Below are 27662 nucleotides of genomic sequence, written 5' to 3' on the forward strand. Positions count from 1 at the left end.
TCTCTATATATATATATATATATATATATGGCCACTTTTCCCATTTATGAAAATGAAGGAGGTATTCCTAAGCAAGTGGCCACTTGGTGTACAAGTAGCCTAGTTTGTGAAGATACTTCATGCACAAACTTCATTTGCTTACACTTGCATAAAGGACTTCGTATAATTAAATAAGAATATAATTTCTTGGCAAGTACAATTTACTTCCACAAGTTTTGTTGTGCCAGTGAGGACATACCATGATAAGTCATTGACTCCATTGGAGTGTGATGATGCTGATAAAAACAGAAAAATGCTTTCAGTCAGAACCTGAAATGAACTGTTGCCTGCTGTCTAACAGCATATAATGAATATTTTATACTTTAACTACATTGCTTTACATGTAGTTAACATAGTAGTAGTGCAGTAGAGTATTAAAATTCTTATCAGTATAAATAAACATCATGTTAATATTAAAATAAAACTTCATTCATTTTTTTAATGTTTCTGCAGCCCTCTCCCTCTATTTATATTAGTTCTTGATGCAAAATAGATTTGTTCTCACCTAACATAAATTTGTGATTTTTTTTAAGAATACATCATACTAGAAGGGGACTAGTAGGGAGATCCCTTCTTTCTTTCCTATTCTTTTGGTAAATATTATGTTATACCTTGTAAGTAGTTAAAGTATCTACTACATATATGCTTTTCATTTATATATTGCCTATTATACTTACTATATATTTATGCTTTGTTGATTTTTTTTTTAATAAATATTATCTTAATACTTTATTTTAATAAATTATAGCCACTGTTTCTCTATGTTGCTTATCAAGCTGTTCATAGTGCAAATCCATATGCACCTCTTCAAGCCCCTCCAAAGTATGTTGCTAAGTTTGCTCATATAGAAGATGTTAACCGCAGAACTTATGCTGGTATGTAATCTGTAGAGGCTTTTGAATGCTAGTGTGGTTATCTCCTTGTACTATGTATTATTTTATTATAATTGAGTATAATAATGTATCCATTATTTTATAGTAGAAAGCATTTCTTGTGTATTGAACCTTTAAAGGTGATAGAAGCTTGAAAAATTACAAATCAGCAAGCATGAATTGCATTGATGTTGCACTACTTTATTTTATGTAAAGACTTGGGTTCAAAGCTTGTCCAAGATGCAAAGAACTTTTTATAAGGACTTTTCAATTGAAAATGACTTGGTTAGTTTCATATAGATGTATCAAAGTTTTCCCCTCTCTGACATCTGGAATTTTCATTTTGCAAGAAACAAACCAGTCAGAGACATGTTGATACTAAACATTTTAATAATCATAAAGCATGCAAAAAAAACTGGTTTTGATTTTGCTCAGAATCACAGCTAAAGGCTATGGGGCAATATATATAGACACAATATGCTGCCTCATAGCCTTTAGCTATGATTCAAAAAAAAAAAAAAAAAAAAGTTTTTGACAGGACTCTGCATGTTTGATCATTATTATTTTTCCTGACCCCTATGGAGTCATAAGATTCATTATTAAATCATGTTATCCAATTCGTTATGTCCAAGAATTGTTATTAAAATGTTTAGTTTCAACATGTAAACATTATTTGATATAAAATAATAGATACTGTATTTTTTCGGACAATAAGATGCACCCCAAATTTATGAGAGAATTTTTAGAAAAAATGTATTATATAAAAATATTCACAAACCTTAAATTTCATTTATTATTACCATAACTTGTATCAGCAAAATTCAGTTCATCTTCACTCATCTTGTTACTGTCACTTTTCATATTATTGTCTGATTTATTGTTATCACTCTCTTCAAAAGCTAAGTCATATTCAGTACCATCCATCACATTACTTATGCGACATTTTTTAAAAGACTTAATTATTTCTTCTTTTAAAGTTTCCCATGAGTTTTTTCACCCAGGTACACACTTCTGAAATTGTCGGCCGTTTCATATGTCCTGTTGCTGTAAAATTGTGATTTGGCTTGGCCATCCATTTGTTCCACTTCTTATGCATAAAATTTTTAAATGGTTTATTAATCAACACATCCAAGGGTTGTAATTGACTTGTAAGGCATCCAGGAATGACAACTAGTTCTGTGTTCATTCCTTTTAGAATCTTCTTGGTTGATTCTGTTTTATGTGCTCTCAATTGATCCCACACTAACATTACATGCTTTTTTTAAACAACACACCTGGACGTTTTGCTCATATCTTTTGTATCCATAATTTTATTCCTTTTTCGTCCATTCTGGTATCACCTACCTTCGGACCATAAGACACACCTCAATTCTCAGCCAATTTCTCTACGTAAAAAGGTGCATCTTATGGCCTGAAAAATACAGTATTTATTATTTTCCCTTAATAATAAGTCATTGCCAAGTCAAAGTCTTCTAGGCAGATTTCTTTATTAGTTACATTTTATTTAATGTTGTTTACCCTTAACTAATTATTAGCCTTTTCATCAGTGTTGCAATTACAGCGATTTATTTTTAAAATGTGTTTTTTTTTTTAGAATAGGGGATATAAATCCATCCTTATTTCATAGTTGAATGTATAAAAACTTATAGACTAGAGAGATTTAAGAATGTAACTCAGCATCATGCATCGGTAGATTAAATAGTTGTTTGTGACAGGAATCTTCTGCAGTCAGAAATAATGGTGGGGTGCACCGAAGTCTGGGTCAGACCCTCATCTCTTAGATTCTGTGTATAATAATGTAAGGTTCCTTTGGAAGCCAGATGGAATGTGAACTTAAGAAAGCTACTTAGTGTATATATTTATTGTATTATAGTATTATAAATGTCTTGAAAAGTCTGACTTATTTACTCCATCATGAATGGTGTACCTAAATTTTTTTTTTTATTATTAATTTTTTATATTTTTATGTAGCTTCCCTGCAAAAATTTTTAGTAAACCTATAGTACATTTTCACTGTGGGTGGGCTGTTTTATTTTCTAGTTTTTTATTAATTTTATATTTTTTTGGAAATGGAAACCCTACTCTGGAAAATAAACAAGGAATTTTATCAAGCCACTTCAGGCCTCCAATAAGCAAAGCATTTATCTCACACTGGGCAATGAAATTCATCTCCCACCTAAAGACAATCACAAACATCAATGCCGACACTGGAATCAGAACAAATAGGCTAACCACTCTGCCAACCAGGCTGCTGTTTACTGTATTGTGCATGTGTTCCTGGGATACGAATCTGCATGGACTGTGTTGAGAGAAACCACTGAATTCCCAATGAGATTTGGTCATTAGTAAAATCAACATAGATTTAAATCCAAGGCCATTTTCTTAAGTTATGTAAGCTTGTTTATTTTTATAAAAATGCTCTATTGCAAAAATTAGACATGTGATATAGATAGTAATATATTATTTAAAAACACTTTAAAACTCAACCAAATGCAATTTCTCTCCATTAATGTTTCTGATTCACTATGCATTTTTGTTATTTCATTGATAAGGAAAAATAGAGATAGATAAAGAGAACAGCTGTTCTTTCCTTCTCCCACAGACTTTTCATAAAAAACCTGAGAAAAAAAAATGCCATAAGGACAGCCATTAATAAGCCTTCTTTCTTGCTACACAGATGCAGATGCAAAGATAATTAATTTTTAATTTTTATTGATTTTTGAGAGAAAGGCAGTCATTTTGATTTAGACGATGTAAAATAGCTTCACAACCTTATTTAAAAAGGTATTCATATTTGAACCTGAATCTGCTGGACCAGACTTATGAGGTTTCATGTATTCAAAATAATATTGATGTTCCTTAATTCTTTTTTCCACAGAACAGCCTGTCCAAAATAAGATACATTGCATTCACATGGTATTTGGTAAACACCAGCCAAAGATAGAGGTAAAGGTTTATCTTTTGTAGATGGCAATGAATAAGATTTTGTTGATAGTATCTCTACTTGCTAGATCAGTGCAGTTGAAAAAAAAAAAGTAGTGAAGTTGTGAACAGCAAAATCTTCATGAACAATTCTACCGTTCTTTACTTTATATTTCATTCTTTTAACTGTTTGTATGACACCGAGGATGTGCTGTTAATTTCAGTATGAAATATTTGTACCTTTATTAGGTTATTACTGTTGTCTTACTTGTTCTATTTATAAATTAGGAAAACTATGCATAAAACCATATCTAATTTTTTCCTTAGAAACTCAAATTTCAAGCACTTCTCATCTCTATTTTCCAGTTGCCCACTCTGACTCTTTCATCTCAAAGGCAGCATTTACACATATTTGTTCATATGTCCTATCAGAATTTCTATCCTAGCAGCTTATCTTTTTGATCTTTTATGGCTAAAACTCTCTACCTCATTCTATCAAATTCATATACTATCTCTGTTCACTTGCTTATGCCACCAACCAATCTGAATTTTCTTCAGATCAGCTTTCCTAATAGTGAAATTGTTCCTGAAGATTTTGCTGTTCACAACTTCACTGCTTTTTTTTTTTTTTTTTTTTTTTTTTTTTTTTAAACTGCACTGATCTAGCAAGTAGAGGTACTGAGACCTTTGCTATTGCCAGTCTTGTACGAATTGTTTATATGGCTGCAAGAATTCCATTTAACCCTAACAATTTGCAAGCATTCTTTGATCTCTTTCTCACCTTTCTGAATACATTATAGTTTTTCTTTTAATGTAGCTCCAACCATGAAAGGTTATTTTGTAAACCTATAGTACCATGGGTGGAGCTAGGATTTCTTTTCCCTATTTTTATTAATTTTATTTATTATTATTTTTTGTATCTTTTATTTTTTACCTCATCTGGAAACCCTTCTCTAGAGGCCAAACAGGGGACTTTTTCAATCCACTTCAGGCCTCCAAAAAGCAAGGTGGTGGCCTCACACAAGTGAAATTCATCTCCCACCTAAAAATAATTACAAACATCCACGCCCATGGTCGGATCTGAATCTACAACCTGTTGATTGGAGAATGGAATTCATTAACCACTCAGCCAACCAGACTGGCTGTTGCCATTTCTCTAAGCAATTTAGACCACATTTTAGTGTTAAGTTCTTCTGCCATGGAGTAATGCCCATACAGCTGTCATCCACATATTGACTGCATTATGAAAATGTTAAGTGTCATGATTCTTAATGTTTTCTTCAATCATGATTTTTTTCATGATGTATGCATCTTGCATGGAATTTTTTTTTTTTAGTTATTTTTCAGTCTTCTGATTCAAGCATTTGTGTTGAATGACACATCACTGAAACAATTCTTATTGATATTAATACATTTATATCCCATTCCACTTTAAATTCTTGTCCTTTATATAAGCCTTGGTTCTCTAAGAAGTGTACCAAGGCTGTACAAAAGAGAATATTGCAACTGGATTTTATCTAAATCTCAATCTTCTCTTTCTGTTTATACCAAAGCTTGGAATACTTGTAAGCCAAATGAGAATAGATAACACACAGACACAAGAATAAATGAAATTATCAAAACACAATACAAAAAAATAAAAAAATTATTGCCAAATGTTTCAACCTGAAATTAACAGGTCATCATAAATGGCAGGCAGGCTAGCAAGTATGAGATAGAACATTAACAATGGATTATTTAAAAAACAGTACGATCCACATGATAGTATAAAAAACCAACACAGTGTGGCTGACATGTAGTAATTAATTAAAAAACAAAACTATCGATGTCTGATGAGAATGAGACATTCCCAGATTTTCAGTAAGAAGACGTAGCCATTCTGATTCACATTAGGAGGATGAAGCAAGGCTTCAGCACTCTCCTTGAATAAAAGTTAAAACTTGAAGCAGCATCAACAAAGTAGGCACGTTCCAGAGCAGAAGATTCTGCGGTCTGTCAATTTCATATTGTGCTAAGCCAGATTTCTCAGATTTCTTATTAATGATATAAGATTATTATCCTGGCAATCTTTTCTGCATAGAACATCCAGTTTGTCCAAAATAGGAAAGCTAGCAATCACAAGGAACTTGGCAGATGCTGGGAAAGGAAAGAGGAGATTGTATAGTTTGTTGTGGAGAAAAGAACAATTAATAATTAATCATCATCATCAAATTCCTGCCATGTACCCTCAATGGGTGTACAGGATACGATAGTATCACTTGAAAAAAAAATAACATTATTATTAATTTCCTATCTACAATTTTCCTCCAAATCAGTCTGTTGCTTGTCAAGACTCCAACATTATCAGATCTTATATTTCTATTGTCTAAGGCACTTTGTACCGTATCAATCCACCTATATCTTGGTCTTCCTCTGGGTCGTTTTGCTGCCAACCTGGCAGAGAACACTTGTTTTGCTAATCTTTCCTCGCCCATTCTGTTTAAGTGACCATACCACCTGAGATTAGCTCTGATAACGCATTCCTGGATGCTGACAATGTCAAGTTCTTTCCTAATATCCTCGTTTTTAATATGATATTGCCATTGATGCCGTTCACGCCTATAATCTTTCTCAGGACTCTCATATCTGTGGTCTCTAGTCTTTGGTCAAGTGTTTTACTTCTGACCCAGCTCTCAGATCCATAAGTTAAAACTGGTTTGAATACTGTCTTGTATACAGCTAATTTAGTGTTCCGACTAATTTCTCTCTTATTCCATATGAATTTATTCAATTGACTTCCCGCCATACCAGCTTTGATGATTCTGTTGTCTATTTCTATATTTAATTTACCATCTTCAGTAAAAATTGTGCCTAAATAGCTGAAATGTTTTACTTCTTCCACAGGTTCTCCATTCACAACACAGTTGACATTTTCAATGATTCTGCCTCTTTTCTTTGTCTTTTTATTGCTGACCTTCATACCATATCTATTACAACAGCTATTCAATTTAGTCAGAGAATCTTGCAGACTTGTAGCAGATTTATTTAGAAGTATAACATCATCTGCATAAAGCAAAGAGCTGACATTAACATCTCCAATTTTGATATCATGTTTAATACCACTTTCCTTCATAATGTGATCCATATAGATAATGAATAACAGAGGGGATAATGTACATCCTTGTCTCACACCAGATTTAACATTAAACCATCTTCCTGTACTTCCTTCAATTCTAACTGCTGACTTACAACTCAAATAAAGACCAAGTATTGCTTGATATAATGCCCCATTGACACCATATAACTGCAGCGTATTGAATAGCTTCTCTCTTGGCACCTTGTCATATGCCTTTTCCAGATCGACAAAACTTAAATACAGATCTTTGTTATATTCCCATGCTTTCTCGATTATTTGTCTTAAAGTTAAGATCTGATCCTGACAGCCTCTATTTGGCCTGAATCCAGATTGTTCTTCACTAAGCTTTTCTTCCACAATTCTTCTCAACCGTTTCTCAAGTATACTTGCATAGATCTTGCCAGGAACACTCAGTAGGGAAATGCCTCTGTAATTCTCACATGCAGTTTTATTTCCATTTTTATATATGGGTACTATGAGAGCTCTACTCCAATCATCTGGAATTCGTCCCTCTGTCCAGGCTTTCTGAACTATGCAGTGCAGCCACTGTAAGACTCTTATACCACCATACTTCAGCATTTCTGGTCGAATATCATCTACTCCTGCTGCCTTTCCACATTTCAAGCCTTTGATGGCTTTTTCTACTTCAAGTATGGATATGTATTCCTGACTGCATGCCTGGTCAGTGTTTTTTACCACTGTGCTGTCATCACTGCTTGTTTCATTGAGCAGTTTTTCAAAGTAATTACTCAATACTTCAAGGATATCTTTTTCTCCCGTTTTCATGTCACCTTTATCATCTCTAATTCCTTTTACAGCAGTCTTTCCTCCATTCTTAAGCTTCTTCAACAACCTCCAGAATATTTTGCCACCTTCTTGATATTTATTTTCTATATTCTTGCCAAAGTCCTCCCACGACTTTTGTTTAGCTGGTTTTACACAGTGTTTAGCATTCTTGCATTTGTCTCTATATTCTCTAAGAGCACAAGCTGACTTATTTGACAGGAACTTTTGGTATGCTTGCTTGCTTCTTTTTTTTTTTTTTTTAATAATTAATAAAATCGTTAATAAGAAATTGAGAAATCTGGCCTAACACAGCATGGAATCGACACCCACCACTATATCTTTTGGTGTACAAAATGCCTACTCCAACATTGCCACTTATAGTTTGAATGTTTATTTAAGGAGAGTGGGGTGGCAAAACCCTGCTATGATGTCCCAATTTGAACTGGAATGACTGCTTCTCCTTACTGAAAATCAGAGAAAATCTCATTTCCATCAGACATAAATAGTTTTTTTTTTTTTAATTCAATTACTACATCTCATCCACAACGCATTGTTTTTTATATTATCACAACCATGCTGTTTTTTTAAATAACCCATTGTTAATGTTCTACTTTCTGCTTACTAAGCCGCCTGCCAGCTAGAGTATGGTGACCTTTTAATTTCTGGTTGAAATATTTACCAATAAAAGTTCTTACTTTTGAAGGTCTTATTTCTGGTAAAATTTAATGCCCTAAAAATTGAGTAAAAAGCAAATGGCATTATAAAAAGGGGAACTCCTGGACAAAAAGCCATAAAAATTAATAAAGTTCTTACTTTTGTATTGTATTTTAATTGTTTCATTTATCCTTTTGTCTATGTGTAATCTGTCCTCATCATTATGGTACAAGTATCTTTTAAACGACACATCCAAAATTGATTTTGAAAGTTGAATAGAGAAAACTTGCATTATGCCAAAATGACCAGTGTTATGGTATCTTGCCAGAGATTGTAACTTTAATCCAACGATTTTTTCCTACCTCTTTGCACTCACATGGTGTTATTTGCACCATGGAAAAAGCCTATCTCATGGCTTCTTACTTTTCCCCCACTTTGAACTTTGGTCATCCTACTATTCCAAAAAGACATTTCGTAATCCCTTTGATTTTATGTTAGTAAATGATCAGAATAACCTTTTGCAAACTGGATATGTCTCCTGGATTTGATAAAATTTCTCTAATTATTCTGAAGGTTTGTTCTCCATAGCTGACTGCTGTTCTGTGTCACCTCTTTATTCTCTCCTGTTGCACTGGTAAACCTGCAGCTTACAAATTAGGTCCTATTCAATTCATTTCTAAGAAGAGCAACAAACTTTATTTTGAAATTACTGTTCCATCTCTTCAATAATAGAAAAATCATTAACACTCAACTGTTGTACTACCTGGAAACTTCTCAGCTAATAAACCATCACCAGTAGGAAATTTTCTTGCTTATGTTGACTAGCTTTGGACAAACACTATTGTAAAGTTTGGAGAATATCAGTAGTTGATATCTTTAAGTCATTTGATTAGATTTTGCACAAAGGCCTATTAAGTAAGCATCCATCACATAGTCTACATTTTTGACTTGTACAACTGGGCTAGTAGCCTTCTCTTGGGATGCACATTACATGTGATAACAAATAGATTTTTTGTCTTCAAAGATTGCAAATGTTCCACAAGGCTCTATTCTTTCATCAACTTTTTTTCCTTCTTATGTTACAAACATTCTCCAGTTGACCAGTCCAATCTACTGTTTTGCTGATGACAGTACCCTGCACTCTTCTCATTTGATAAATTTCACACTACACAAAATCACCAAATCTTTCAGAATATTAACCTCTACAACCCCAACTTCTGATCTCCAACTGAAATTCTGATAACTTTGTTAATTTCATCTCTAGTAAAACTCTAATCTGATTTTTGCATAAAAGTACCCCTTTCTTTCAGTCAGCTATGGAAAACAAACTTTTTTACAGTACAGAACTATAACCTTTAACCTTTGTCATAAATCTATTCATATATTGCCCTCCTAATCATCCAAAAAATTAAGTTTCTCTTTCTTTAAATAATAAAGCAACACATAAAAAACCATATCTTTAATTAGTAAAAGACAGATATTTCGTACTAAAATTAATAGTACATCTTCAGTGTCTGTAACAGTAATAGGAATGGAATAGAAGCAAAATGTTCGGTGGATCACCTATTAAAATAGAGTTGTTACCGCGTGTTAGGAAATAATAGAAATAAATTTAATCTATTAAGATAAATGTTTTTTTACATAAGATAAAAGTCTCCCAGATCTTTGAGAGAGACATACAGTCATTTATAAAATGACTGTCTCTCTCAAAGATCTGGGAGACTTTTATCTTATGTAAAAAAAACCATTTATCTTAATAGATTAAATTTGTTATTTGTATTATTTTCTAGTACGTGGTAACAATTGTATTTTAATAGGTGATCCACCAAACGTTTTGCTTGTATTCATAGTCATAGACCGAATCTCACTTAAGCAATTATATCTAAATTCCTTCCCGCCAAAAAGGTTCTATTTCATAAGTGGTGGTTTGAATTCGTAATCAGGCATAAACTCAGGTATAAGGTACAAAACATGTTTATTGGAAAAACATAAAACATTTACAGCTATGTAAGTTAAAATACTCAATGGATCAAAATTCACTCTAAGTTAAGTGTTATACTAAATCACAATGAATCAGAGCAAGTTAAATCCTTCAATTATGAAAGGATAAGATTAGGTTTAAGCATAATACTACTACTACTATATAATTCCTTTCACAAGTTATTCACAGAATATGCATTGAACACTTTCATTAATACTCTATCAATAATTATCTTAATTCTAAATTTCATTTAAGCAAGTCTAGCCATTCACAAATTATTGCCTATTAACAACCCTTCTTTGTTCCACAAGGGCTTAATTCAGTCAAATACTCACTAAAAGTTCTCTATTAGTGTCCTTTAGTTACAATGCATACAAATTTCTTGTTCTTCTAAATGAATCTCAACATAGAACGAAAACTTTTACATTATCGGATCTTTTCAGATTTCATGCCGCCATCTCATGTAGGTCTGGATTACCTTACTGCATATTCTTCGGCCGTCTTTGCACCTGGCAGTGTACTATGCTTTTTCTTCTAATCGTTTCCGACTGTTGCGTGCTGTCTACCGCTCCGCAGGAAACTTTCTCCAATGGGACATTCTGTTAAGGCTCAATTCCGCATAGGCTGTCATATCGCGATCAGCTCCGCTTGAAAATCTTCAAGCATTCTCAAGAAAAGAACCTGCCGTCCGTCATTACCATAGTCGACCCACCGCTCTCTCACGAATCCTCTGACAAACTCCCCCTAAAACTCGAATCTCGCACCCGAAGATCAACATTTCAAAAAGCCCCCCCTAAAACGGCATGCTTCATCTTTTATTCGCCCTATTCGGGGTGCCCTCTATTCGATGTGGTTTTCACCCACGAACCCCATTGTTCATGCCCTTTGGATGATCCTACACTCTCCCTAACCTGTCAGGTTACATTATTCTAGGTAGCCAATCTGACGTCATTTTTTCCGCGTAGGTATAGCCTCCATCACTACGCTCGACTCGTACAGATTATACGCGATAATTCCGGATTACTACTTATAACTTTTCTCAGAATTTCGCAATGTACTAGCCACCTTACTTGGGAATTACAAATAACTTAACAATAACTCTCACTATATGGCAAACATGGACTACACATTATTACAAAACATAAAACAATACTTCATAATTATTAGCTGATGTGCAGATATCTCCTTAATTAGTAGTAGTTTATTATGTTAAATCCTGAATAAAGAATTTACTTGTAAAGCTCTCCATTCAGGATCTAACACTGTTCTTAGCATTTTGCACATGTGAATTGAAGAACTGACCTCTGATCTATGATGATGAAAGATACCATGAGATTAGAACTGTGCTAAAAATAAAATGTACAAGGACACTAAATCAGTTCTAACAGCAGATAATTACTTTCCAAGAGGGGAAAAAATTTCATAAAATGTTCATATCTTGAAATTCAGGACATTCTTATTTTCTTTCTAGCAATGATGTCAGTGGTGGATGATTCATTTGGAATTATTGTAAACACTCTTAAAAAGAAAGGACTGTTGGACAACTCTGTCATTTTATTCACAACTGATAATGGTGGCCCTGCTCATGGATTAAATAATAATGCTGCATCAAACTGGCCATTAAGAGGGGTTAAAAGTACTCTCTGGGAAGGAGGAGTTCGTGGAGTTGGGTTTCTATGGAGTTCTTTGTTTCATAAGAAAGGTAGAATATCTACACAACTGATGCATGTTACAGACTGGCTGCCTACTTTGTATCATGTTGCAGGTGAGATTTGTTTTTAATATGTTATATAACAATAGGAATTGCAGTTGACTTGCACTACAGCAAACTTGTACAAACCAAATGAATGGATATGATGGATAGTTTATTGTAGGGAATTTCTTTTAGCAAACATTGTGCCAAGGAAACTTTGATTAGGATTTTTCAGTCGTTTGTTATACTGAGCAAGTTTGTTGTAGTGAGAGTTGGCTGTGTATAAATTTAAGAACTGATTTTTTTTTTTTTTTTTATATACTGAATGCTAGTATGGTAATCTGATAATAAACATTTTGTTATAAAGTCTTAAAATAACATGAATCACTGAATATAAATTCGAAATGCAACAAAAATAATAACTTGAATTGTTTTTGGAATGACAAAATAAGATCACCTGCACTTTAAATTAGACTTGCCAAGAAATTATATTCTTGTTTAATCCTTTATCCAAGTGTAAGCAAACAAAGTTTGTGGGTGAAGTATCTTCACAACTAAGGCTGCTTGTATACAGAGACTGATTACAAACCCAAAAGAATGTGTGTGTGTGTGTGTGTGTGTGTGTGTGTGTGTGTGTGTGTGTGTGTGTGCGTGCGTGCGTGCTTTGCATTATGGGATACTAAGGCAAAGCATACATCCTTTAAGACATGTATAATGTCTATGCATTATGGGAAGGAACTACCCAGATAAAAACCAACCTTTATTTGAAGTAAAGTGCAAGTGTCACCTCTCCAAAACTGAATAATTTCCAAGATCACTGAAACTCTCACTAAGTGACCCAAAGGAATCACTTCTAACCTCAAACTCTCATCTATGGTTCTACTCAATGACAGGCAAAAAAAAAAACTACCACCAACGAGAAATGCTCTACTCCCTAGGAAGCAAGCAAGCCCAAAGACAAACATTATTATAAATGTCATCAGTGGGAACCTGGCACAAAAGAGATGCCAAGATTGCATTAATGCAGATATAATATATTTCTCATATACAATAGTAAAAAGGTATATCAACTTATTAAATACTCTGGAATAGAGATAAGGGTAGAAAGTTTTTTCACTTGTTTACAAATTAAATTAAACTTGCCAAGAAATTATATTCTTGTTGTAGGCATGAGTTTCTGTGGTTTAGCAGTTCACAAGAAAGATTCCGGTAATTGGACCACATATTTATTAAGATAAATAACAAACATAAAAAAAACAAACCTGACAAGTTTCGTAAGTCGTTTGACTTGCATCTTCAGGGGTCAAAGGTAACTAAAAGTTTAAACACAAGAAATGAAAAATTACTCAAAATAGTTCATTCTATGCAGTTGTGGCTGTCTAAATGTTCATTAAATTAAATATCCGAATGCAGATTCAGTGCAATGCTAAGTTTGAACGATGCTGGATGCTGTCATGTTCTGTTGTTCATGTTGTCCGAGGTCTGACTTGCGTATATTTTTTTATCAGTGCTGACCATACTTGGTGTAGAAGGTCCTGGTTTTTTTTGCATTGTGTTGGAATTCTAAGCATGTTTGCAGCTTCTTTAAATTTCCTTATGTAACAGTTTTTTTCAATGTAAGACATGTTTGTTTTTTACCAGAGTACATTATGGCCGGTGGAAGTTGTATGGTATGCTACGCCTGATTTGTGTTCTCTTCTTTTTTGCATGTCTTTTTGGTGTTCATTCATACGAATTTCCCCTGATCTTCCTGTCTGGCCTGTGTAGCAGATGCCAAGGAATAATGAATTTTATAAACACCTGTTTTTTTAAAGGATGATGTGGAGGTTTTGGAGAATGTAGAAATCTTGAAATTTTTTCCAGCGGTAGAAAAGTAACTTTGATATGTTTGTTTAGTAATTTGGCCATTTTGCCTGTAACATTCTTGATGTATGGAAGCGTGATTGCATTCTTGAAATCTTGCTTTTGTGCGATGCTTGTAGGAGGCGTTGTTGAGGATTTTTTTTTATTGTCTTAGGTTCATAACCATTTTTTTTGAGGATCTGTGTTAAAATCAGAGAAATGAAGAATTACAATATTTAACACAGATCCTCAAAAAAATGGTTATGAATCTAAGACAATAAAAAAAAATCCTAAACAACACCTCCTACAAGCATCTCACAAAAGCAAGATGTCAAGAATGCAATCATGCTTCCATACATCAAGAATCTTACAGGCAAAATGGCTAAATTACTAAACAAACATATATCAAAGTTGCTTTTCTACCGCCAGAAAAAATTTCAAGATTTCTACATCCCCCAAAACCTCCACATCATCCTTTAAAAAAACCAGGTGTTTATAAAATTCATTATTCCTTGGCATCTGCTACATAGGCCAGACGGGAAGATCAGGGGAAATTCGTATGAATGAACACCAAAAAGACATGCAAAAAAGAAGAGAACACAAATCAGGCCTAGCATACCATACAACTTCCACTGGCCATAATGTACTCTGGTAAAAAACAAACATGTCTTACATTGAAAAAAACTGTTACATAAGGAAATTTAAAGAAGCTGCAAACATGCTTAGAATTCCAACGCAATGCAACAAAAACCAGAGCCTAATTTTACACCAAGTTTGGTCAGCATTGATAAAAAATAAACCCAAGTCAGACCTCAGACAATGTGAACGTGAACAACAGAACGTGACAGCATCCAGCATTGTTCAACTTAGCATTGCACTGAATCTGCATTCGGATATTTAATTTAATGAACAGTTAGACAGCCACAACTGCATAGAATGAACTATTTTGAGTAATTTCTCATTTCTTGTGTTAAAACGTTTAGTTATGAAACTTGTTGGGTTTGTTTTTTATTGTTATTTATCTTAATAAACACGTGGTCCAATTACTGGAATCTTTCTTATGAAATTATATTCTTGTTTAATCCTTTATCCACGTAAGCAAGCAAAGTTTGCTCGTGAATTGCGGTATCAATGGGAACCAATCCAGAAGACATACCAATGTGGAATCTAATATCTTGGCAAGTTTAATTTAATTTGTAATCAAGTGAAAAAACTTTCTACAATTATCTCTAATCCAGAGTATTTTAATAATAAGGTGATACACCTTTTTACTGCTTGTATGAGAAATATGACATTTGCATTAACTCAGCTTTGTTATCTCTTCTTGGTCTGGCTCCCACTGATGAGACACCAGAAAAGGTCAAAATCGGTCTTGGTAGTGGCCCTTTCCATAATGCATACCATTATATATGTATGTTTTCATTATGGGATATTAAAGCAATCGATGTGAAGCCATCAGCCTCTATACATAAGTAGACTTAGCTTTGAATATACTTCATGCGTAAACTTTGTTAGCTTACACTGGGGTAGAGGGTTAATCGATAATATAATTTTTTTATTATTATTTGACTCATCAAAGGAGGGCACCTACTCTACAACTCTCCATCTCCACCACTCAATCCACCAACTACAGTGAACCACTATCTACTCTGTCCACTACCACCACTAGTGTTTTCACAGACAATCACAAACATCCATGTCCATGGCAGAATTCGAACCTGCAGCCTTTTGGCTAGAGAGCAGATACACTAACCACTCTGCCAACCAGGCCGGCTGGTTGGCAGAGTGGTTAGTGTATTTAATTTGTTTAAGTTTAATTTATAACCAAGTGAAAAACTTTCTACATCATCTGCAATGTTGGGTATCTCTCTTAAGATGATTCACTTTCAGTCCTCTAATAAAAAATACTGAATAATGAACAAATGTATTAATAAAGACAATGTTAGTACAAAATTTTCCCTTCTATTCACTTAATAATTGAAGAAATCAGCATTCAGGCAAGGAGCACAAATTTTGCTGTTGTTTATTACAATCCCTCTATGATTTTTCTTGGAAAAGAGAATAAAATTTCTGCCCCATGCTGATGCAAACATTTTTAGACAGGAAGTAGCACATACTGAAATGATAAACCCTCTCAATACAAATCATAATTAAAAGATACTTATTGCAGTCATTGCAAAGAATAAACAAGGGAGGAGAAGGAAATTTTAAGTGGACCAAATTAGAAAAAAAAATAATAAAAAGTGTTGGATTGTTGAACGCATTGTCTAAATATATACATGTAGATTTTCTAAATTTCATGAAAGATGGGTGCCTTGCATCCACTTCTGAGTGGCATTGGCTTTCCCATGTGCAATCCAGCTAAATTTTTATCTGTATTACTGAGTAAAAAAAAAAAAAAACTGTCTCCTACATCAGAAATGGCATTGATTTTAAATATCTAGCAGCCACAACTTAAAAAATATATAATGGTTTCCTTTGAAATCTTTATCTCTTCATTTACAGTATAGAAAAATTACCTTCCTCTTAAATGAATTTCCTCCAGATACATTAAGTTCTTAGAATTTTCTTCTGTTGAGGATACTTAAGTATCGAGGTAGCCAAGTGACTAGAGGATCAAAGAAAGGCTAATACTTTTCTTTTTCCACAGAAAATGGATTCCAACATTTTGGCTGTTACATTAGTTGCATAGTAGATTTGAGTGGGATCAAATCAGAGATAGTTTTTTCCCAAAGTCTCATATGGTAGGAAGCCCATAGTTGTGTCTCCAATTTGTTTGTAGGTTTTTCCCAAGTAAGATAATTAGAGTGCATAGTAAAGATAAAGCAGACATGTTCCTCTGTATCGAGCCTTGATAACACCCCATCTGGACTTCTGTGCCCAGTTATGGGCACCAGGATTTCTTCGTGATGGGGAGGAAGTGGAGAGGGTCCAGAGACGAGTGACCAAGATGATAGCAGGTCTGTGGAATGAACCTTATGAGAATAGGTTGAAGATTTGTGGGTTGCAGAAATTGGACGATAGGCGAAGGAGGGGTGATATGATTGAGACATTCAAATTACTGAAGGGTTTTTATAAGATTGACCCAGAAGATATTTTTGAAAATATGACTGGTGGTGGGAGGACTAGGTGCCATGCATGGAAGCTGGGCAAGAGCGTGGTTGACAAGGGTGTTAGAGCTAGGTTCTTTACTTGGAGAGTGGTAAATGAGTGGAATAAGCTTCCAGAGTCTGTTGTGGGTGCTACGACCGTGAATGAGTTCAAGGCAAGGTATGATAGATACTGTGTGAATGTTGAATAGTTGTTCTTGACATGATGTTAGGGCTTCCCTCGATGAGTCTGTCGACTCCTTGGAGTTTCCCGGAACAATAATAATAATAATAATAATATTAGAGGATGAGAGTCTGAATAAGTTCTGAAATTGAAATGGAGCATTAGTGAACAGAGGCTATATTGAAACTATCATTATTTTTGAGGATTATGCCTGACAAGCAAGATTTGAAGTGTACAGGAAGCTGTCTAGCCATAGTGAGAGAGCTCTTAGGCTAAGTATCTGGCCAATTTATACATGGGAGAATCAATACTATCAACTGTGTCTCTCAAAATTGTATTTTGATTATGTATTTTTGGCAATTCAGCAGGTGGAGGGAATGTTGCGAGTAGGAACATTGAATGTTGGAAGTATGACTGGAAGGGGAATAGAGGTGGCAGACATGATGAGGAAGTTGGACATTTTATGTGTGCAGGAGACAAGGTGGAAAGGAGAAAAAGCGAAGGAACTGGGAGATTGGTATAAATTGTTCTACTCTGGAGCAAATAAAGAGGGAAGAAATGGTGTTGGAATTGTGGTGTGTGTGTGGCAGAATGAAGGGTGAAGTACTGGAAGTAGGTAGGAAGAACGACAGGATCATGTGAAAAACTGGGTCTTGGAGAAGAGCAAGTGGTTGTCTTATGTGTATACACCCTGCAAGTTGGCTGTACAGCAGAGGAGAAAGATGAGTTCTGGAATGTGCTAAATGAAGAAATGAGGGAACTGGAAGAAAACGAGATCGTGATTTGTTGGAGGAGACTTGAACAGACATGCAGGAAGACAGAATAGGGACTGTGAAAGGGTGCACGGTGGCCATGGAGTGGGAATGATGAACCAAGCAGGAAAGAGAAAGGATTGTGGACTTTGCAGTAGCATTTGATCTGGCAATCGTGAACTCGTTTTCTACAAGAAGGAAGAACATTTGATAATATTTAGAAGTGGTAACAACAGTTCACAGATTGACTACATTTTGACTAGAAGAAAATACCTTAAGGAAGTGATAAATTGTAAACTAATTCCAACAGATTAAGTGGTGCAGCAACACTGGCTGCTGTGCGTAGACTTTAAAATAAGGTCGAAGATAAGAACTGTTTTAGGGAGAGGGTATTAGAGAGGATTTCGGATGGACTAGATGTACAAATTGGTGGAAACATAATTCAAAAGAAATTCTGAGGCTGTGCAATCGCGGTGCTTGGTGAAACATCTGGAAAGATTAGAGAGCAGGAGGGTTGGTGGTGGAATAATAATGTATAAGAAGCAGTGACGGCTAAGAATAAGGCAAAGCAGAAGTGGGATGAGTCAAGAGTGAAAGAGGACAGGGAGAGAGAGAAAGCAAGAAGCCAAGATAGTTGTAGCGCAGGCAAAGGCCATAGCATATCAAGATCTTTATGATCAATTAGAAACAAAGGAAGGACAGAGAAAAATTTACCAACTAGCGAAATGTAGAAATAAAGCAGCAAAGGACATCTTACATGTGATGCAGATCAAAGACTGGAGGAAGAGTATTAAGGAGAGATGTGGATATAAGAAACAGATGGAGAATATACTTTGAAGGACTTTTGAATGAGGAAAATGTGAGGACTCACAGAGAAGATGGGCAGCTTTATGAGGGAATGATGAAGAACATCAGTAGAGTGGACGTGAAGAAAGCCATGAAGAGGATGAAGAATGGAAAAGCTGTGGGCTCTGACAGGATCCCAGTGGAGGCATAGAGGACACTGGGGGAAGAGGGAATTAACCTGCTGTGGGACCTGTTCATAAACGTTTGCCAGCAGGAAAATATACTCGAGGAGTGGAGGAAAAGTACTCTTGTCCCCCATCTACAAGGGCAAAGGGGATTCACAAAACTAAGAATTACAGAGGAATAAAGTTGATGTTCCACACAATGAAAATCTTAGAAAGGGTTCTTGATGGAAGATTGAGGAAGGAGGTGGAAATTGCAAAGAAGCAATTTGGCTTCATGCCTCGTCAATCAATGATAGATGCTATCTTTGGGTTATGGCAGATGATGAAAAAGTTTTGAGAGAAATACCAGGAGCTACATCTGGTGTTTATTGATCTGGAGAAAGCATATGATAGAGTGCCAAGGCAAGAAGTCTGGAGGTGTCTGAGGGAGAAGAAGGTACCAGAGAAATGTGTCAGGTTGGTTGGTGCAGGAGTACAGAAATGTAAAGACAAGAGTTTGGACCTGTCTGGGACAGACAAAGTTTTCAAGTGACAGTTGGCTTGCAGCAAGGGTCAACATTAAGTCCGTTTCTGTTTAATATTGTGATGGAGGTGGTGAGAGAAGATGCACCTTGAACAATGTTGTATGTGGATGACATCTTGCGGTCACCCTGCTGTGCAGAATCAAGAAAAATGGCAGCTAAACTGGAAAGATGGAGGAAAGCACTGGAAGAGAGGTATGAGACTGAGCAGAAGTAAGACAGAGTATGTGTTGCAAAGTGGATGGCAGATAGGAGACATATCTGGAACTGGAAGGAAATGTCATCAGGAATGTTAGGGACTTTAGATACTTAGGGTCAACAGTGGAAGAGGATGGAGAGGCTGAGAAGGAAGTGGGATGCAGGATACAAGCAAGATGGAGGAACTGGAGTGCTATGCAATAAGATTATGCTAATCAATCTAAAAGGCACCCTGTCAAATGCCTTCGCTAAATCCAAGAAAATGGCAGTATATGCCTTTCCCGTATCTACTGCTCTTGTAACTTTATTATAAAAGGCTACTAGCATATTACTAAAACAAGAGCGGTCCCTCACAAATCCATGTTGACTCTGACAGATAATATTGCCCTCATCTGCCCAATGTTGTATACGGTCCCTAACTAATTTCTCCAAGATCTTAACTACTGATGACACTCAAACTGGCCTATAATTAGACACTTCCAGTCTGCTACCGCCCTTATGCAATGGCACCATCTTACCTTCCTTCCATTCCATGGGCACCTTTCCTGCAGCCGGACCTTCGTTGAAAAGCCAGCCAGGTCAAGGGCACTGTCAGTTTCTTAGCACATTCTCTCAAAACTCGTGGTGAAATACCAACCAGTCCCACAGCTTTACTAACATTCAGAGTACTCAGAATGTGGAACACACTCTCCTCTTGCACCTCTAAACCTCGAACCTGCTCTATCCCTCTAGTATTCAAATTGACTCCTTCAGGATGAAATATTCCAATAAAGTATTCATTGAACAATTCCACTATGTCCTCTGCATCAGTCACTCTATTCCCATTTTTATCCCACAATGTCATTCTTCCACAGTCATTTCTCCTCCTGCTGGCCACATAGCTAAAAAATTCCCTAGGATTTTCCTTGGATCTAAGGGCCAATCTTTTCTCATATTCCAGTTTTGCCTTCCTTACCATACTAGTCACTCTTCGGGCCTGTGTCTTATATTCTTCATGCATCTTCTCCTCACCTGTCTCCTTATATCTCTTCCATAGCCTCTTTTTTGCATGTAGCTCCTGTTTAATATTGTTTGTCATCCACTTTACTCCAAACTGTGTCCTCTTCTTCACTCGTGGAATGCAGCTTACCATTGCTGCTATCAATTATTCCTTCACAATTTTCGAAGCACTAATGATATTCCGGCATTCCACATTCCACGAAACTTCCCCAAGTTGACGTCTAAGACTATCATAATCACCTGCTTTATAATTCCATATACATTCTCATCTCTTTGATACTCCTGCATGTCTATTCATTTTCCAAGTCAAAACCATATGGTCACTCTCTCCAACTGGTGGGAGAGATGTCATCTCAGTTATTATCAGCTCTTCGGATGCTATAACCAAATCCTAAACTCTTGAACCTCTTGTTCCCTCTGTTAGATGTTGCCTAAGACATTTGTCCCTCAAGAATTCTAGAAATTCCATTCCCTTATTGCTATATGCATCTTCCTTTCCCCAATCTATACTGCTATAGTTAAAATCTCCCATAACAATCATTCTTCTTGCACTTGCCACGTTCAACATCTCCTGGTCCCCAACCTCTGTGCTCCTTGGTCTGTAGCAACACCCCACTAAATATCCTGTCTTGCCCTCCTCCACCTCACACCATATACTTTCAAAATCATTAGTGTCAAAGCCTTTGAAAGCCTCCACTCTTAGAGGATATAGGTCGTCACTTACCATAAGCAGTACTCCACCACCATGCTTTTCCTTCCTATCCTGTCGAAAAATGCTCTACCAAGCAGCTTCTATTGCTGTTATTATATCCTCTTCTGTGAACCACGTCTCTGTGATCCCAATAATCTTTGGCCAGACTGATGCTATCAGTGCCACCAATTCCTCTCCCTTATTCCGAATGCTCCTGGCATTGGTATAAAGCATAAAAATGCCATTGTTTCTTTACTCAGCATTATCCCTTCTAGACTCCACTGGGGTCAGCGTTACCTGATGTCATCCCCCTTCTCCCAAGTTCCCATTCCCACAAGAGGCCACCCCTACTACCATCCACACTGAGACACACCGACTCATTCAGAACAGCAATCTCTCCAGATGCCTACATCCTTCCTCATTCAAATGCAAGCGGTCTGTCGCATACAATTCCTCTCTGCTCTCAAACGCATTCCAAGCATCCACATATTCGAATCCTTTCTTCTGACACATTCTTGCTATTATGCCATTCAATATCGCCACTTTTCTGCTCAGCTCGACATTATTATACCTAGGCAACACACACACACACACACAATCTTTCCTGTGTGTCTTCTTTTGTACAGCCTCAAGCAAGAATCTCATATCTCTCGCTGCCCTATTTACACCACCACTCAAGTCATTTGTTTCCACCATCACAATCATCTCATCCACCCTTTCATCTCTCTTAATTGGTATAGCCACACTTTCAATCGTTCCTCCTGGCAAACACTCCTCACGCATCCTATCTTGAACACCATGAATCATTGAGTCCCCCATACATTACACCTCTTATCACCGTATTCCTCAATTGCTCACATGCACCCCTCACTCTCTCTCTTATAACAGTTTCTCTCTCTGTGCACCCTTACTTACCGGCCTTCCTGACATCACTATCTCTAGTCCCTGTGCTCCCTTGCATTCCTCTCATTCCCTCTCTCCTTCTGTTTCCATTCTTTCCTCGTCTATCATTCCTATATCTGACACTCATTTCCTCTCTTCCACTTATCCTATTCTCACCTCTTCTATCATTCATAAAACTCTCATTCCCTCTCTTCTGTTACCATTCTCTCCTCTTCTATCACCCCCATAACTCTCTCTCAATCCGTCTCCTCTACTATTGCTCCTATTTTGTCATTCCCAGAACTCTCTCTCACTCCTCCCCTGATTCGTCTCTTCCATTCGCTTAATTTCATCTTTCACACTTCTCATCTTATTCGCCAGACATTCCACTCTTTCAGCTCATCTATCTCTCTCTGTAAGTCAGCCACTCTTGTTTGCCATTCATCCTCCCAATTTAGACTATCTCCTAAAACTTCAGAATCACTCAACCTTTCCATACTCCCCACTCTTATCTTGCCCTCTATCATGATGCCTTCTGTGATATGAAGACATGAAATTGTAATGCTGGTATGAAACCACATAGAAAAACTTCATAGTAAATAATGTTATGTTTATTTAGATGCTCAACTAGCTTTGTGAAATAATTGTTTCAAATCATGATATGTTGTTTAACCTCAACCTTATGGTTGGTTGGATAGCAATATGCTATTTTACCAGGGAATGATTATGAAACAAGGTGGTTTCCTGTTGCCTATCTTACCTTAAGTATTTATTACTGTAGACTTCATGGGGCCACTTTGCCTGTTCTAGGAGATGAAAAACCAGAGTTTGCAGGTGAATAAACACCCCACCTCCATATCAGACCAGCTAACTCACCTTTAGCCGAAAGAGACCAGATAAAGGTTCCTCACATCATGGATGGGAATTGAACCCAGGTCTTTCTGACCAAAGGGCTTAGTCTATACTGACTGAGCTATGGAAGCTCATCAGGAGATATAGCGAGTAAAATAAAAAAATTAAGCTACAAACAAGTAATGGCTACAATGTAAATATTTGAAATTTGTTAGTCTTATCTAAGACTAACAAATGAAATTCCTTCCATTTGTTAGTCTTATTGATGATTGGTGGCATTATATGTGCTACTGGCATCCACATGTGCTAGATGAGAGCATAGCATACTTGGTATAATATCAAGCCTTGTTTCTTGTTGCACTGTTGTGGATGTTTTATCATTTCCTTTTTTTTCTTTGCATTTTTTAAATGTCTGGACATATGGATCTATCCTGTGTAACACAACTTACAGGTGATCTTATAAATGCCAGGTTTCTTAAGTGGTGGATGGCAAGGTAAGGTCTAAAGAGATTAGAAATCTTATTGAGGGAGTAGAAGGCAACTTTGATACCCTATTGATATGACTTCAAAATCTTATTCTTGACTGACTGAATATAGAGAAATACTGCCCTTGGAAAACTTGCCATGCTCATCTCGGGGATTGAAGTAGGTTTTTTTTTTTTTTTTTAAACCAATGACTTATAGCCAATATCTGTCCTTGGTAACTATAGTGAAACATCACCTAATAACAACTACATATAAATTAGTTAATTATCGGAAATTATTATTATTGAAAGTAAGCAGAAATCTCTACAGTTTGTTTTTGATATGTCTCAGTTTTGATTTTTAAAATACCAGATCCGCGCTTCCAGTTATGACGGTATTTATTTGGAGTGTACCTGAAGAAGTCTAGTTTTAGACGAAACTAGTCGTGCAAATAAAGTTTTTTTATTTTAACCTCAGTTCAAGTCATTCAATATTATAGAATATGTTATCAAACCGAGTAAATCTTCCATTGGACATTACATTACATTACATATATATATATATATATATGATAGATACCTTAATTTTAGCATTGCTTGGTAAATTTTTTTTTACTAACAATTCCTTAATTCTCTGCATCTGTTTTTGATATGTCTCTTAGTTTTGTTTTTTAAAATACTATAAATATGTTCTGCAATAAAACGTTTTTTTTTTTTTTAATCTGTATATTATTATTATTTGACACCTCCAGGGAGTCCAAAGACTCATCGAAGGAGGGTACAAACCCCTAATTGGCTAATGAAATACTTAAAATTTTCTGTCGTGTGTCAAATCTACAAAATGAGTTTTATCTTACTGCTACACCAACGTTGAGCCAAAGAATTCAACATTTTTTTCTTTAATATAAATTGCTTATTTTAGTTTTGTACCTCAGCAGTTGAATTTCTGGTTTCTGTTGTATAAAATGGAACACCAACAAAAAAAAAAAAAAAAGCCAACTCTCATTATAGTGGAAAGTTTTCTATAGTAATGTTTGTTGGAGCACTGCAGTTGCCTTATTCTTTAAAATAGAATGTGAATTTTCTTGTATTCCACTTACAGGTGGCGATGTGAAATCTCTTGGTGAAATTGATGGTTTTAATATGTGGAATGTTTTTAAATATGGCTACAATTCTCCTCGTACTGAGGTGCTACTAAACATTGATCCAATTTCTAATGTTTCTGCCATCAGAGTTAAAGATTTTAAATTAATCCAAGGTACATTATATAATGGCTCCTTTGATGGATGGTATGGACCTGAAGGTTCTAGAAGTGGACCTGCTCTTAATTGTGGAAAGAAACCTGTTAATGCATCCATCAACTGCAAGCCTGCCACATCTCCTTGTCTATTTAATGTTGTTGAAGATCCATGTGAATACAAAAATTTAGCAGATTCGTATCCTGAGGTGAGTAACTTGTTTATATTTAATGTCCGAAAGCCTTTTGATATATTTATACTTAACATAACTTTTCAATTTTCCTGAATAGCTGGTGAGTGCAAATTCAAGAAAGGTATGACAGCTGGTGTAAGTCATATGTTGCCTCCCTCAATTCCCTGACTCCCTGGAGATCTGTTGTAGTGATATAAATGTTGAATGAAGTAAAAGTGGATGTGCAAAATCAATCTAGAGCTTTTAGGGTGGGGAGAGCTATTGAGTGAAAGAATGTGCGTAAAATGTTAGTACCGCTGGTAACAAACCAGAATGGGTTAGTTAGTATAAAGCTTCAGGATAGCGGTGGGCCTAAGGGACTTTTTGCACTTTACGTACACTAATATCCGGAGCATTTGGAATTAGTGAGACATGGATGACAGAAGATGATATAGTTAGTGGGTTATAGAATGTGACGAGTATAATGTGTTCAGGGAGGATAGAGAGAGAGAAGAGAAAAAAGAATGGGGGTATTATCAATGATAGCCAATGAACTGCAATCACAGAGAGAAGAAGTTCACTGCAGGCCAGTGAAAATAGCACATTTGAGGTTGTCTGGTGTGAGATAGAGGCCAGTTGCATGCTTCTATAGACCAGGGGATGGAAAGGATGATGCAGATAGTATGCATTTGCAAATAAGCCTAACAGTTGGCTCCAATGAGCAGGTGCTGAACAAAGAATATGAAATTAGTAGCCAAACGTTTATAAAAAATGGCTATAATTAAAAAAAAAAAACAGTTCACAAGATTCTCCACAAAAATATCATTAAAAGCAAAAAAGATTATGAGTGCCATAGCCATTACCATACATTAGGGGCATATCAGAAAAAATAGAACATTACATAAATACAATATTAAGGCAACCTTTAAACTTTCTGCACAATTAAGAAATTCACTCAGCTCATCCATATATACTCTTTCATATCTTGCCCACCCAGGGGTTTACAAAATTCAGTGCACCTGCAACCTATCCTACATAAGGGAAATAGTGCATACTATCCCAAGAAAAGAAAAGACAAACATAAATGCCACATTAAATTCCTCCACTATGCTAAAACAGGCCTATCAGAGCATGCACTTCAAACATGCCACAGAATCAACTGCAAAAGGCACCAAAACCTGGTGTGAAAGAAACTTCAAAGAAGCCTGTGAGATGCTGAAACATCGTCCAAATCTAAACAAGAATGATGGATTAATTATTCCTTGAATCTGGAGGCCTCATCTTCAACCCATATAGCATCCAGAAATACCACAAACAGAAGAAAACCTTAATATGAGAGGACTATTGAAATTGTTCAATGTAGTTCTGCCATAAAACGTTTTTATTTTCATCTGTATATTATTATTATTATTATTATTTGACACCTCCAGGGAGTCCAAAGACTCATCGAGAGAGGGTACATACTGTACAACTGTCTCCACCATTCATTCCACCAACTGCAACTAACCACAACTACACCAACGTCATCTACTGCCAACCACCACCACTAGTATTTCCACAGACAATCACAAACATCCATGCCGACGGTGGGATTCGAATCTGCAGCCTTTTGACTGGAGAGCGGATACGCTAACCACTCAGCCAACCAAGCAGGCCAAGTATCTCAGTATCATTATACTGATATGTATAAAAAGTGTACTTTATTTTGTGAATTATATATATATACATACACAGGTATCCCTCGATTAACGCAGTTAATTAATCCCTCAATGTTACAGCATATATCAAAATCGCATTAATCAAATCTAATAATCAATGGTAAAAATTACAATTCGTCCATCATCGATTACTGTATTAATAATTCGTTTTATATGGTACTCTTTTAGGAAAGATAAAAAATGAATGCAAAGAAAATGTTTAATAAATACTTGTACCTACATTATTTACTTCAATGTTTTTTTATCAAAAGAAGTTATCAAGAGTCGTTTGAACAGTTTTAGTTTTTTTTCTTATCAGCATAAATTCTACGATAACAAGCAAAATGACTCTCCAGACCTCAGCAAATAAGAATAAAACAAAAAAAAACACTGCAAATATAATATATCATGGTACAAATTAAGTGGATATTGAATCCAACATTATTTCATACCCGAATATAGAAACTACAAGAGTTCCATGCCGAATATATAGAAACTACAAGAGTTCCATGCCGAATATATAGAAACCTAAAAGTTCGGCAGATGCAAACATAAGCAACTCAACTTATGGGCAACTCGTAGTAAAGGTGGAGTAAGCTATAGATCACTTTCCTCAGTATTTTCCATATTGTAAAGCACATCTCATTCAATCGAAGGTGAGTTAGCCGATCTCAGACAGAGGTAGCAGGGTTTTTTCTCCCAGAAACTCGGGATTTTCATCCCGCATACAGGCAAATCGGCTCTTCAGAACATGCAATTTACAGACATAGAATACCAGTTGTGGTGGAGGTGGGAGGTAGATGGCGTTGATTCGTAGTAGAGGTTCGGTGTAGTGGTTGAGACAGTTGTAGGTGTCTTCCCGTGATGAGTCTTCGGACTCCTTGGAGGTGTCGGAATAAGAATAATAATAATCTCTTAGAGGACATGTATGATAAATAAGCCTTTGGCTCTCTATTTCAGTAATACATGATGGTTTATTTATTTTCAGTTACAATCTAGAAATTATTAAACAAAGAATTAAAAAAAAAAAACGCTTAAACCATACTAA

General features: G+C 35.8%; 1 protein-coding gene across 4 annotated transcripts in view; it reads left to right on the forward strand.

Annotated features, from left to right (window-relative positions):
* The window catches only part of LOC150095729 (arylsulfatase J-like), a 107126-nt gene that overhangs the window by 71794 nt on the left and 7670 nt on the right, over window positions 1–27662 (forward strand). For all 4 annotated transcript variants that reach the window (XM_090410107.1, XM_090410104.1, XM_090410105.1 and 1 more), the window contains exons 7-9: window positions 788–914; window positions 11841–12134; window positions 24610–24953. In XM_090410107.1, coding sequence (XP_090266233.1) covers window positions 788–914; window positions 11841–12134; window positions 24610–24953 — 765 coding nt within the window. The remainder of the gene's footprint in view (window positions 1–787; window positions 915–11840; window positions 12135–24609; window positions 24954–27662) is intronic.

The sequence above is a fragment of the Typopeltis vanoorti genome, chromosome 20, assembly GCF_054136105.1.
Source record: "Typopeltis vanoorti isolate ZY-2024b chromosome 20, IOZ_Tvanoo_1.0, whole genome shotgun sequence".
NCBI classification, from domain to species: Eukaryota; Metazoa; Arthropoda; class Arachnida; order Uropygi; family Thelyphonidae; genus Typopeltis; species Typopeltis vanoorti.